At 38.0% G+C, this 14,696-nt stretch overlaps 3 protein-coding genes across 3 annotated transcripts; 1 reads left to right on the forward strand and 2 right to left on the reverse strand.

Moving 5' to 3' along the window:
- Window positions 1–2,382: 2,382 nt before the first annotated feature.
- Window positions 2,383–4,422, forward strand: LOC113717814 (protein PHYTOCHROME KINASE SUBSTRATE 1-like). Its single transcript, XM_027242628.2, has one exon. It carries the CDS (start codon window positions 2,815–2,817, stop codon window positions 4,312–4,314), a length of 1,500 nt encoding a protein of 499 aa, XP_027098429.2. The 5' UTR covers window positions 2,383–2,814; the 3' UTR covers window positions 4,315–4,422.
- Window positions 4,423–6,097: 1,675 nt separating this feature from the next.
- On the reverse strand, window positions 6,098–8,886 carry LOC113717876 (sphinganine C4-monooxygenase 1-like). Its single transcript, XM_027242713.2, has 2 exons — window positions 8,117–8,886; window positions 6,098–6,889 (listed from the first exon to the last, which is right to left on the reverse strand). The coding sequence occupies exons 1-2, from the start codon at window positions 8,345–8,347 to the stop codon at window positions 6,335–6,337; spliced, it is 786 nt and encodes a 261-aa protein (XP_027098514.1). The 5' UTR covers window positions 8,348–8,886; the 3' UTR covers window positions 6,098–6,334.
- Window positions 8,887–9,727: 841 nt separating this feature from the next.
- LOC113717875 (origin of replication complex subunit 6-like) lies at window positions 9,728–12,610 on the reverse strand. The gene is made up of 10 exons (XM_027242712.2): window positions 12,294–12,610; window positions 12,144–12,190; window positions 11,866–11,970; window positions 11,658–11,738; window positions 11,235–11,346; window positions 11,077–11,139; window positions 10,883–10,970; window positions 10,671–10,741; window positions 10,282–10,378; window positions 9,728–10,170 (listed from the first exon to the last, which is right to left on the reverse strand). Exons 1-10 carry the CDS (start codon window positions 12,492–12,494, stop codon window positions 10,103–10,105), a joined length of 933 nt encoding a protein of 310 aa, XP_027098513.1. The 5' UTR covers window positions 12,495–12,610; the 3' UTR covers window positions 9,728–10,102.
- Between the last annotated feature and the right edge of the window lie 2,086 nt (window positions 12,611–14,696).

A 14,696-nucleotide genomic window follows, 5' to 3' on the forward strand; every position in this document is an offset into this window, starting at 1 on the left:
TGGTCCTCAGTCAGCCAATTTTCAATGACAAGATTATGTAACCAAAGGAAAACAATTGATTTTACACGAAAAAAGTTCTGAGGAAATCCAAAGTACAACAGACTAGTTGTTTACTGCTTATTATTGATACCGACAGATAAAGTGAGAACGGGATAGACATCACCTTTCCCGTCTCAACTCTCAATAGTAATTTCTAGTTTCTGCCCCGTATCAAATTTGGCATATTTGTGTGGGCATCAGACAAGGGGACAGTACGATACATGTTTCCAGCGGGCAACTTCAAAGTTCCATCCACTGAAGGGTAAAATGACAAATAAGTCAAGTCTAGAAAAAGTTACGTTTAGTCAGAAGAGTGATTAAAATGGTTCCCATAAACTTGTTCCCGCCACATATACAGTCGCAAGAGAACAAGTTACGGCCTCTTGTACGAATGAAGAGAGACAGAAACAAGTCTTGAAGGGACTATATAGTTTCAGTCTTCTGCCGACAAAATAAAAAGATGATCAAGAAATTCAGCAGATCAAATTTGCTTGACTAGCGGCACTAGAAAGTGGTGCTGATTTCCAATTTTGCCTTCAAACTAGCATTCTCGTCCTGTCCCAATTGTCGTACGTAAACCAAGTTTAGCTAACAAAACTTTTTGTGACATTTGAATTCTCGTCTTGAATTATATGGATTCGGTTAATCTCATGTCGATAAAGAACAGAAGGGATCCACGCTTGCATAGCAGACCAACAATGAACCCATAATGAGTTCAGCACAGGTGAAATTGTAGCAGCCGTCCGACAAATGGGATGTATTCGAATCCTGTACATCTCTATTATTGAACATACAAGCAATAGGGTCATGCTTCGTTGTTGTTCAGAGGATTTTGTGAATCTTGTGTGGCCAATATTCCTCGATGAACTAATGCAAGAGGCAAACCAAAGAGGAAGAAATGGGGGGGGGGGGGGGGGGGTGGGTAGTTTTTGTTGTTGTTATCTACTTGTGCCTGGTGGGGATTTCATCATTCAAGTTCTGTGGGGCAGAAGAGAGCAAGAGCATCTATCCAAATTCTAAGGCGTTTGTGACATATTCCTACCCCTCCATAAATGGTTTCAGCTCTCAAATCTCCCAAACAAGAAGTTGCTTTTCGTTGCTGCAAGAGATAATCCATTACAAGACAGAAACCCGTTTCTTTTAACTTACAGCTGTGGTGATGAAGAGCGTCGAATCTAGCATTGATTAGATTTAATTGTACCAAATGTTTGATCAAATTGCTTGTCGTGCACACTTCTGTAGATTAACAAGATTCTGATGAGTATTTAAGACGGTTAGGAGGAGGTTTCGAAATGTCTCCATCTTGGGCCAACTCGAGGATATGGTAGTGTATCTAATGCTACAGGTATAAATTTCTAAGGCACATCCATTACAGGACATTACAAAATTCAATATTGGTGATAGGACCTCATATGAAACATCGTATCAGGGGAATATACTTTCCTAATCTTTTACAACTTAGAACACTCATTCTGATCAATAATGTAGTGTGGACTGCAAAAAGAGACAAGTAATTTTCTAGAATTTGATTAAACATTTGTAAGTTACACGTAAATAAGTTGATTGATGGTGAAACCTTAACCACCAAGTTTTAAGATACCAAGTCAAGATTAGACAGTGAAGCATTTTAAAATGTAGTAGTTGATTATTTTTAGGCACTGTAATCTCATGAAAGCAACAGAGCCTACGGTCTGCTCAAACCTTTACTAAAACTCTTGATTTCATGAATATGTGAATGTACCCCGGACAACGGCAAGAAGTAGATGCGATTCTAGCAGGGGTATGGGACTCTACTGACTGCTACTCCAGGGACATGACATTAGAAGATAGAAGATGGGGTATTTTGAGTTTCAACAGCCAAACATTTGGGCTAAAATACTACAGGTGAACGACTATTTTTTCTTGGTCCACCTTGTACTGAACTCGTTTTAGAAAGATTTGTCGAGGACTTCGCCTTGACTAGTTTTAGCGATTCTGGGGATGAAATTACTGTTCCCTGCGATGCTTTGGTGCAAGATTTGCAATAATGTGAATTCTCAAATAAATGACACTCTGATACAGATCCAGGTTGATTCTCTAAGTCACAAATATGGACTAGCATTTCTTTCTTTCTTTCTTTCTTTCTTTGTCAAAGAAATGGGCATAATTCGAATGATAGTCAACCCTAATTTGGCGTCCAAAAGGATCAGTAAAACAATCCCTTAAAAAAAAAACAAAGAAAAAAAGAAGGCACGATAAACTTTGTAGTGGTCAGTTAAAAGTTAATAATACATAACAACAACGTTAACAAAGTGTAGGTTGCAAACTGGCACTTCACTAACGTTCACCGTCACTGAACCCATAGTAATCTTTCTGCCGAGTAGTCCTTTCGCTTAATTTTTATCCAAGTCTTCTCCTTTCTCAAGTGCAGTCTCTCTCCAATGCCAATAGTATATAACACCTAATTCTTGTGCACATTGGCACCGAACTTGCATTATTTGTAGAACTCCAAGCTTCTTCCGCAAATTGAAACTGCTCCTGTCTTATAAAAGCGAGAAATTCCTGCATACTTTTAAGACCTTTTTCTCGTGTAGTAGTAGTAGTTTCCAACTCCTGAAGTCTTCTTTCAAACTTTTTCTTGTAGTCTAGTGCTAAGGCACTTGTGTTCAGTTTTGATTGAGCATACAAAATTCTTCTGCAGGGTTATTTTCTCCTTTTAAAAAAAAAAAAAAAAAAAAAAAAAAAACTGTTGATTCCTTGATCACTCGTATAGGCTTCAACTGAGGCATAATTTCCATGGCCATGCTCACTTTGGATACTGCATCAGAAACCAACATCCCAAGAACTGTGCCTTTCAGGAATAGCAGCAATCTCCGTGATGCCTCGTTTTCTTCTTACCTGAATGGTTCTGAAGAAACTTTTGTGCATCAACTTGCAGATTCCAGTAAAAGCTGCGAGCCCCTCATCTCCACCCCACTTGATCATCTTCACCTTGTAAGCAAGAAGGCTGAAGATACTGAAATCGATATATTTAGTGCTGATAAGTATTTCAATGAAGGAGTTGATGAGGAAACTCCCCGAATTACGCACAAATACTCTCCAAAGCTCGATCAAAAGATGGACCCTCCACCTGAATTGGATCCACTAAAACAACAGACTAGGTCAGGAACTCCAAGTATTCGCTCTGAATCAAGCTGGAACAGCCAAAATGCATTGCTGCAAAATATTCCCCGGAATCAGCTGCCACGGAAAACAAACAAGGCTAATCGCAGGAGCTTCCTCGCTAATATTGCTTGCAATTGTTCTTGTAGTGACAAGAACTCTGTTGATATTGATATTCCACTCGGTGAAAATAATTGCAATATGAGTGCTAATGGCAAGCAAGCTTATGGCAAAGCAGGAAAGCCAACAAAAGCTGTTGATTTGGTTAGCCTTAGTGAGTCTCAATCAAGCACATTAATCAGGGAAGATTCACCCTGCAGAAAGTTTGACCAACTAGGAATTGGATTGAGCACAAATAGTCATTTTAGGTTCCCAGCATCTCATCCCACAACTGAGGATAATCCACTAGAAATGCAGCGAAAAAAGGAAGAAGATGATACTAGGCGGATATCATTAGAAGTGTTTGGCTCCCCAACTGAGAGAAAAGGGAAGATGTCCTCAAGCCTTGAAAGAAGCCTGAACATGTTAACCTGGGATGCAATTGTTCCAAAGGTGGACGAAAGTGAAGTTCAAGCCAGCTCCAGAGGGATGTACAATGACACAGACAGCGATGCAAGTTCAGATTTATTTGAGATAGAAAGCTTCTCCACCAATCCCAGCCAATATCTTACCAGGCAAGCTTCAAACAACTCAATGACACAGACAACTTGTTATGCTCCAAGTGAAGCAAGTATAGAGTGGAGTGTTGCAACAGCTAGTGCAGCAGATTTCTCTGTGATGTCAGACACAGAAGAGCTGAGATCAACTACAACAAAAGCTAATCCTCGTGGTAATGGTATGGCTCTAAATGGGAGATCTACACCAGTCAGAGAAATGCCGAAAAGGCGTTCAGGTATTCTTTCAGGATGTTACAGTCAAAAAGCTGTTAGAGTTGCAGGAGACGTATACAGAACAGGTGAAAACACATGCCCTGGCAGGCACCAGAAAACTGAGTTCCTGATGCCAATGACAAGGTTTCATGCTGAAAATGAGGTGGCCAGGTTTGACAAAAGAAATGATCATTTTGGCCAGGACACACGTTTGTTCACTTGCTCACAGTCTAGACGTCCTACAGAGTTACTGTATAAGCATTGATCTCATGGAAGTTCTGTAACATTACTTTTTATCTCCTATTTTTTAAAGAATTCTCATGTTTCAAGTGTTCATTTAGTCATAACTATAGTAACTCTACTAGCATGCCAATCCATATCTACCTATGTTATGCAAAGTTTGCCCTGCCAAAGCATTGATCTCATTTGGGTACAGCCAAGGCTGGGATTTAGCCCCAGATTTCACCTTCGTGTTTGCTGTTCAACATCACAGACCAGGATGTTATATGTTGACGTTTTGGATTTGTACATTTGCATTATTATGGATAGCTTAAGCACTAGGACATTCAAGACTTTCAAGGTATCGCTTATAATGAAGCATCCTGATTCTGTTGAAGCATGCTAGCAGCACAAATGTTAAAAATTGCAATTTTGCTGTGAAGGACCACACCAATAGACTTCAGATGGTTTTAACTGTGAATTCAGTCAAAGAGTTAGGACCACCGACAACGCGAAAGAACATGCACATAAGGAATGAAAGTTCCTTAAACATGTGATCAATAAATTATGCAGTACGAACTGAGCAACCCCTTGTTCAATGCTATGTTACAATGAAGAGAGCAATGAAAGATTGTTCATCTTGAAGATAGGAATGAATCCCGTATTTACAGACGGTACAACTTCCTTAGCAATCAAGGAATGTCGTCCAAGGTGACACGCAGAGCTCGAGAGAGGCACAACCTCTAACGAGAACGTTCCCAACCAGTAGCACAAGACACAGGGTCCCTGAACTAGAGGACTCTCTGGCTGCAAGTCATCGAATCAATTCATCCATATGATAGAAACAACAACATAGCCGAAATTTTTGCTTAGAGTATTAACAGGAATAAGTTCTCCTTGGTGTTCAAATTTGATAAAATTAAAGAATACTATCGTATAAATGGAAAAAAGGAAAAGGAACAGAAATATTCCCAACAAAACAAGCAAAATCCCATCTCAATTGATGCATGAATAGAACGTGAATTCGTGTCTGATTAAAAAAGGAAAAAAAAAAAAAGGAGGGCTACTGCAACTCTAGTTGAGAGATCAAATCAACTGAAAAATTGTGGGCAATCTCAAGGCGTGCTTTTCCTTTAGAGCACCAAAAGTAGAACAGCAGAGCTTAGAAAGGAACAAATTAGAGTATGAAGCTGGAAGGAAGCCATGTGAGGATGGGGTCATGAAATGATAAAACGTCAGAGTTAGATAAAAAACCTATAAATGTGATGTAAAAGAATACTACTGCTTTGTGCAGCTGAAATTTAAGGCTAAAATGAAATACCAAAATTTGATAACAACCGCTAGGATATTATTTCTTCACAATTAGGCTTAGCCACCAGTAGTATTTGACAGAATAGCCTTGAAAAAGGGCTATTTAAATATGCAATTCAGCTCGAGATAAGGGCGTCTCGTTGTCATGGTCCACAATCCACATGATGATTTATATGCTTCCGGGTAGGGTTGAGAAGAAATAGAAGTTGGAAATGGGGAGAAATGAATTACTATTATTTTATTTATTTTTTTTTGGAAGAAGGTCCAAAGAATGTGTATCCAATTATTATGTGGCCCAAGCTCCTGGGATCAGCATATCGACCGCTGCAAAAGCAAAAGGCAATTAGTGTAGTGGTCCTCGAATCGAATTATGGCTTATAATTATGTGATTGGTTCTAATAATAAGTGACACCGAACTACGAACAGACCTCTCTACCACTACCAACCAGAACAAAATTCAGACAACAATTTAGTCAGTCTTCTCTAAATAAATTAAAAAAAAAAACACTACGGAGGAGTTCGTTCAACAGCAACCACTTTTTCATCTAAGGGATACATGCACGGTAACAAAAACCAATCATCCTAGGAGGAGGGACTTCTTTATTTGTCTCAAAAACTCGTACCTAAAAAGTAAAAAGCAATTATACAACAATATATCTAAAAGTATAAATATATACAGGTTACGTAGTCAAAAGAGTATCTGGAAGAAAAACGAGAACCAAAAATTTCAGTGGTACATAATCTGACATAGACCATCAATCCTCCTTGTAGTCTTTGGTTGGTCTTGCTTCAAAACCCCCATCAACTCTCTTTTCGAGTGTGTAAGGCATGTAAGTACCAAGAATTCTATCCCACGTCACAAAGAATGGCTGAGAGAAGTTATATTTGGTACCGTGGAGTTGATGGTGTATATCATGATACGCAGAATTGTTTCTGAAGAAAATATGGAACAGATTTCCAGGCAGCCAAAGTCCACAATGGTCATCAACCGTTTTCATGGTAGCAAAGGAGAAGAAGAAGATGGAAGCTCGAGGAGACATGCCTGAGAGGAGGAACGCCAATGCCCCACCAACTGTATCAAGAATCAGCCCCTCTAAAGGGTGGTTGTACAGAGCTCCATATGCATACGGGACAACCAGCCGATGGTGCTGAGAATGGATATGCTTGTAAAGAAACTTGTTCTGATGCATGTATCGGTGCATGAAATACTGCCACGTATCTAAGGCCACCATTGCAATGAAGAACTGCTTAGCAAGATCAACAAGGGGGCGCTGTTGATCTCCTTCAGCTTCACCATCATTTCCAGTAGCCTGGACCATCAACAGAACCCATTAAGCATCAACACGCAGCAAATCTTCAGCTCATTGCATTAGTTAGCACATAACCAACCAGAAAAATACAATTGCAGAAACTGATATAAAAGAGAGTTTAGATTTCAATATGAATTAGGACATTCAAAAGCACAGCAGTATATAATAGAAACATCCCAGCTGCCTGTTGTACCAGAATTTGGCTTGATTAATCAAACAGGTGATATGTGTAGTAGCACTTGAAAACCAGTTAAGAATCACCAAGTTACCACACCATCACTATGTTGCAGTGGATCACTACATAATTTGTTTGATTATATCAACAACTAATAGTTCACCAGGAATTCAATTGACCCGTAGGTAACGTAATATTCTCAAAGCTGATTAACTATATGATGGCATAATATCATCTAAGCTCAGTAAAGAAGCATTTCACTTCCTGCAAAATGATCAACTTTCCAAAAATCAAATAAAAACTAATAGAAGCTGGCTTAATGTGAAGGGGTACATCAAACTACTGCTACCTTACCAAATGAATGTACTCATCAGAATTAAATTAGCACCAATAGATTATGGACATGTAAATCACTATATCCAACTACATATTTTGAGGAAAAAAGTAAACACTCAAATGACACAAACGGCATATAAATGAAAACTTTCCTAATTAGCTGCGAGTATAGAAATAGTTCAAATCTTTCTGTAACTGCACTGTTTTTATCATCAGAACATTGAAGTTAACTGAACCTTGAACCAAGAACCAAGCCTAGTTTTTAAAAAAAAAAAAACACAATTCCTCGTATGCACACTCCCAGGAATAAAGAGATACAAGTCCATTTCAAAGCACAAAAGGAACAAGGACTTTGTTTTATCATAAATTCCACATGTAGGATAGATCACAAGAAATTGAAACCTAAACAATCACGCATGTTCACCATAACAGTATGATCGTCTTAACACCATAATGATTAGCTCTACATATACCTACGAGGGGGGTATTACCCAAATTTTTTTTTTACAAAAAAAAAAAAGAAAAAGAAAAAGGCATGATCCCACAATTCCGTATCTGCAAAATTCAGTCGATAACGATAGCATAACCTCATGAGTACAAAGCCACCTAACATGGCAAAACTATCGAACAGAGCAGAAAACCATATCCAAAATGGCAAAAAAACCATTTTTTTTCACATTATGTAAGGATCAAGATGTTCTTTGCAGGTAACTTACGGCAAAAAGGAGGGTGGCAACAACGGCTTGAACGGCCTGTTGAAGAAGAACACCTTTGACAACGTCCTTCTTCGCTACCAAATTCTTCTCATCCTCGTCTTTCCTCGAATGCAACCTATAATTATCCATACCCCCCAGCATCATATATATCCCCGAATAAACCCAATACATCACTATTGGCACAAAAGTACCCATCAATTCATCAGATATCTCCAACCCCCTGATCTCCATATTTTTTTAATTACTAACTACCAAATCCTATATTTTCCTGAAAAAAAAAAGAAAAGGAAAATTTTGGAAGAAATAGGGTTTGGAGAGGAAGAGCTGGGGATTGTGAACTCGAATTGAAGATTTAAGGTTGAAGTTTTCTTTCTGAACCTACCCTAAAGCTAGAGGTGTCGGGGAATTAATTATGTGGGAATTCCTTATTTGGGTGGGGGCGTTTGTAATTGTGCTTGCTTGCTTTATTACCTTTGTTGGCTTTTGAATTTTCGGGGGGTGGAATGGAGTCTGAAAATTCAACGGAGCACGATTGATTCAAGACGAAAGAAGGAACTAGAGAGGTGCCGTTGAAAACGAAGAAGAGTGAATCATCTACCCTGTTGGCTTTGTATATGGTGGGGTAGTTTGTTGTTGTTTTACAACCTTAAACTATTTTGAAATCGTACAATAATACAATAATGACACTTGATTTGTTGGCATTATCAATTTGAACTTTCATTCAAACTGGATAGATATCACTATCTGATATTTGATTTTTTTTTCTTTGTCATTTGTTTAATCTTTATGAGAAAGTGGTGTTGATTTTGCCACATATATATAGCTTACCACTCAAACATGCTTTTAATTTGGAGTTTAATTTTTCTAACGAGCGCTATCCAAACTTTCTTTATCCTCCATTACTTTTTTTAAGTTAATCTTCGAATATTTTAACAAATCCAGGCGAGCGTCCGTCGGCGCTCGCAGTCTTGAGCCAGAGCGTGGCTAGACTTGTGGTGGTTGACTTTGACCGAGTCCAGGGACTTATACGACACCCCCAGTTTGAGGTGTCCTGCGGCGGGCGCTCCTGTGGGCTTCTTAGAAATTGTGTGCGCAAGTCACTTGCTCGACCCGATTTTTGTTTTTAGCTTTCGTTCTTGACCGATTGTACCACAATGTAATAGTAATTGTAATTGTATGGAGTAATAAATTAGAGATATAATTAAAATGTATTAATAAAAACTCATCAAACATCCGTTAAAAAGTTTCTATAAATATTGTAATAATTGATAACCTGCCCCAACGTTCCTAAGTATAATTAACCTCTCCATTTACCAATTCAATTAACATAAATAAGTCATGCTACAGGTCAACCATAACAAGCCATCCGGGAACTATTAGCTATAGACAATTTAGCAGTCCCAATTCCTAATTATGGTCATTGGGCTACACAGTAGTGTCTACTTACCTAAAACATCTTTTAAGAAAGTACAACCTGGCCCTTTTATTCAAATAATTTTATAATAACAACAACAATATGCCTCTGCTTATCCATCCATCCATCCATCCGTCAATGAACTAACTAGTATCCAAAATTCAATCTTTTTTACCTACTGCATATATAGAGGGGCATTGAATCTCTAATGGCAAATTGAACAACTTTAAATAAGCTAACAGATGGGAAAAAAAATTTGATGCTGAAGCATGTAGGTAACCATGTACATTAGTAAATATATACTTTTTCCTGCTTCGTACAGCACACAGCGATCTCTGTGACGCTAGAGCAGTTTTAAAGTTACTACTGGGCACTTCCTATGCATGTTGCTCATTTTGCGACCCATGGAAAAGGCAGCACCAACAAAAGAGGTTGGGAGTCGGCATGAACCAATGCGCATCTCCAGTTAAGAGTATAAATAAAAGAATTAGTCATTCGGCTCTCGTGAGATAACATGAATCCGAAAGCTCATCAACAAAAGCCGAAAGGAGGAAGAATGTGCCTCATGTAGCTTACACCTGTGTTTCAACAGCCTTCTTGAAAAAGTTGAGCTTGGCTTGTTTTGCGCTCCTAGCAGGGGCTACAGCAAAACACTCGTACGTGTGAGAATTAGTTGTTCAAAACAACTTTAGAGCCTGCAGTTATGTTTGATCAAACTGTTGATATTCAAAAAAGAGGGCTAGCTCTCTACCTTTGGCCTTGGTGCGACCATTACAACCCAGAACTGCAGATTTCCACTCTTCATAATCGTGTCTGTCCTTTCGCTTACGCTTTTTATAGGCAGAAGGCTGCAGTTGGGTTATGAGATACAATTAGAACTTCAATGGACAAACTGAAAACTAAGACCATATAATACCGTGGGCAACCTAGCTACGGTGCAAGTCCAATTTCAGGATAAATGAAACAGTTTTCTAATTTAGTTAAGAAAATGTTCGTGTTTCTCCATCATAGATAGACACTTTGCCTTCGGTAATGCATCAAATCTAGTCGGTGAATTTGATTTCAAGAACGTTGCCTAGATAGTGTCAGTCACTGATCATACTGGAATCCTTTCATGGTATGAGATTCTCAAGTAATTACCTCCCCACCATCATCAGATAAATAACCACCATCCTCCACCGTCCTCTTTTCAGGCAATGCATCCAGCAGTGCTGCATATGCATAGGGTAAGAGAAAATTAAGCTTAGACTTTCAATTACAGCCTCAACTAAGCCACTGAAATATATGAAAAGCCTAATATGCGAATCACATCACAATAACATACTATAAGATCATTCAGATCAGCTTCCTACCTCGGTTTCCTTTTATTTCCCTAGGATCCTTTTTCTCCTTTGACACGCCAAACTCGTCGAAGCATAGGTCCCTCATGGAGATGGATACCTGTCAAAGCATTTCTAGCTCAACATTCCTTGAGTTATCAAAAAATGGAAGTATGATGCTCGATAACAAACAAAATTGCAGGTATAAGAAAATGTATAGCCTTTACACTTGAAAATTCAGATTCTGAGGTGCCACAGATTTCAATCAACTTCATCTTATCTACGTTCAGCTGCAAAATCACCAGTGGATTGTTAGTTAAGAACTTACAATTCTACTTTATTTGCTTTGCTTGCATGGAGCAGGCAAAAGATGCACCTGTATTACCTTGTATTTTTTCGCGCAAAGGTAGAATGCAACAGCAGTGAATACAGGGCGAGTGAAATCAGCAGTGCCCCTACGAGATGGGGGCAAGGAAGAAAGAAATCGATCCTTGTATCTGAAAATCAGCATGAGAAAAGGAAACTTCAATAATATGAAGAATGACAGAATTCATCTTCCTACAAAGAGAATTATTTTCATGTGTTCCTATATAACAACTCCACATAGATACACATCCAAAATTTGTAACGTACTCTAAGCAAACATTGTACATTTAACACCAAAAATTTTAGCCTTCTTACTCTAATCAACACACAATGCTCCAAAGAGAAAGAAGGCTTATAATCCAAAATCTATATATTGTTCTTAAAGTGTTTTAGAACATCTGTTGAGCACGATGAAACAATAGCAGTTGAGTTTGAAACTTACAAAGACAAGCCTTTGTGTACAAATGGAATGAGCCTTACACATCCGAATTGGACTGCCAATTCTCTAACATCAACATTGTTCCTACACACACCAGAAAAGGAAAAAAAGAAAAAGAACCTCTCATTAACTGATACCAACGCAAAAAAAAAAAAAAAAGGGGTTCTCATTAATAAAATAATACCATCAACCAAGAAACTGGATAACATACTTGACTCCAATGCCGTTTTGCATTGAATTGAAGGATCTAATATAAGCCCTCTCTGACATCCCACTTAACCTTATCGCTGCTTGTCGATCAAAGATCACATCCATCCTACAAATGTTTTGACCAAAATCAAAAAAGATATTTAAAATACATATATATTCAATCCAACTCAAATTTAACAAAATTTGGCCGCGTTTCAGTAAAGGACCCCTACAATTTAACGTCCCAATTCAACAAAAAGAAAAGTTACCAAAATAAATAAATACACAATATGGCAGTACCTAGAAGCAGCAATCTCTAAGCACATTATAGCCTTGCAGATCTCCCCCTAAAATGAAAATCAACCAAAAAAATAAGTTAATCAATTAATAAACTCATAAAGAAAGTTGGAAGAAAGAGTAGAAGCTTATAATCCAAATTGGGATGCTTACAACACCAATGATAGAGGAATCAAATTGGGCGTCTGCTAGGCGGCGGAGCTCTGCGGCTTTGCGGATAAGGTGTTTGGGTTGTGAGAGGCCAAGCTTTTTGGCAATTTCTGAGAGGTCCATTGTCTTTTTTTTCTGTAAGTTGGGTTTGAGAGATTGGAAAATTTGTGAGAGTGAGAAATGGGGTTCAGATGGGAAGGGCATTTCCCTCTTTTATTTTGAGAAATTTGGGAGGGAACGGCAATGGCGGGAACCATCTGAGGTGAGGTGCGCGTCTGTGTGTTTTCGGAGGTTTCTAATTTGGCGCGCTGTGAAAGGTGAAAACTGAAAACTCTGGAGATTTTGGCGCCATGTGACAACGGTTACAGAGTTACAGTAACTTTTGATAGTGCAGAAGGGGGAATTAATTGCCCCGTCCCCATGCTGAGTCAGTATACTAAGCTGTAGTTTTTGACTGATTGATTAATTTAAAATGAATTTGAATGAGTTTTATACCCAAAAAAATAATAAAGTATTCTAATGCTTCACCGAGACGGTACATATGCTTTCTGGAAAAAAAAAATAAAAAAATAAAAAAAAAATCTATAGCGGAGACGTGCTGATCGTGGGTATAACAGTAGGGTATTAGGGATTTTTTTTCTTTTTTAAACGATAGAAACTCTTCATAAGAAGCATCATCCGACATTTATGGTGCTATTTTGATGTAATTCATTGATCCTATGAAGGAAAAGAAAATATACTAAGGGTCTGTTTGGTTGGAAGTAAAATGTTTTCCTTGGGAAAATATTTTCCGTGGAAGTAATTTTCCATGAAAATCATTTCCCTTTCATCATTTTCAGGTGTTTGGTTAGCTTATTGAAAATATTTTCTTACTTCATTTTTTTGGTGTTTGTTTAACTTTTGAAATATTTTCACTTTTATCTCTATTTTTACTTTATACACATTATAACTACATACTTCTTCCCATGCAAAATAAGAAAATTTATCTTATTGTTTAACTTTAAAAAATCTTGGAGAAATGTATATATGAATAAAAAATATCTCCTTAAGCAATAAACAAATTGCTGGCCATTTAGTGTCAAATATCAATCACATGCAATGCTTATTGTGACATATATCTTACACTCTCACTGCTGAAAGTTTCTCTAGAAAAGAATGTCCCTATTATATATAATTAATTACTAGCATAGGATGAGCAGGATGAGGTTTTTTTTTTATTTTGAATATACTAGGTGGAGGGTTGGGTTGGGTTGGGTTGGGTGGTACGGGGGAGGGAGTGTAAGGAAGAGGTCTTGGGTTCGAATCCTCCTATTTACACTAAAAAAAAAAAGAGCGAATTGCGCGAAATGTCACTAAACTATTTCAAAGTACCGGTTTTGGTCACTAAACTTTTTTATTAGCGCGAAATGTCACTGAACTAGTAAATCTGTACCGTTTTGGTCACTCCGTGTATTTGTGCCGTCAGGAGAGACGGAAATCAACTTTTTGAGGGGCAAATTCGTCTGCACAGTCTTTTCCTTGAAACTCTCCACCATAAATCACTCTCAAATGTCAGACAACTCGTAAGTTCAATTAGGAAGTGCAAACCCTTATCCTGTAATAGATTTCTTCTGCAAATATGGAGTAGGAGGGACAATATACGAAGTTGCAATTTGCTGGGAATGTGTTGAAGCTTCATTGGAGGAATACCTAAGAAAAGAACTCCGACTTGCAATTTGCTGGGAATGTGTTGAAGCTTCATGAGAGGAAAAGGCAAGGAAACAACTCCGACCTGCTCTTGTGGCAGTAAAACCAATTTGAAGACTTCATGGACTGATAGGAACCCGGCAAGGAGATATGTTGAATGTGCTAATGGCAAGGTAAGTGTGTGAAGATATAGGAAATTCGTTAAATTAGGTTAATGTTTAATTGTTTAGACATTTATCGGCTAAAAAGAATTTGGATAATTTTTTTGTAGGTTGATGGCTGTGGTTATTGGAATTGGTATGATGAAGAAATGTGTGAGCGTTCGAAACAAGTCATACCCGATCTTTTAAGAAGAATAAATAGGGTGGAAACCGAGAATGAAACTTTGCGGCAACAAATTCTCAAGTTGCAAAAGAAAGCTGAGAAAATGGAGGATAAAGTAAAAAATCTGAAGGAGAAGCTTGGAAGAAAGAAAGTGAAAAAAATGGTCATTGTTCTTTTTGTTATGGCCTGGACAATTGTCAATGCATCAATGTGGATTTGGGGGCCTAACAAGGGACAGAAGTTTGGAAGGCTGCAAATTGATGGCTACTAGAGTATTGTTGTACTTCAAATCCTAAACCAGTGTTGCTCAATGTTTTAATACACAGCTCGTTTTTGTTGAGATTGTAGTGTTTTTATTACACCTCATTTTGGTTGGTGTTGTTTACACCATGGATG

This window comes from Coffea arabica, chromosome 11e, assembly GCF_036785885.1.
Source record: "Coffea arabica cultivar ET-39 chromosome 11e, Coffea Arabica ET-39 HiFi, whole genome shotgun sequence".
NCBI lineage: Eukaryota > Viridiplantae > Streptophyta > Magnoliopsida > Gentianales > Rubiaceae > Coffea > Coffea arabica.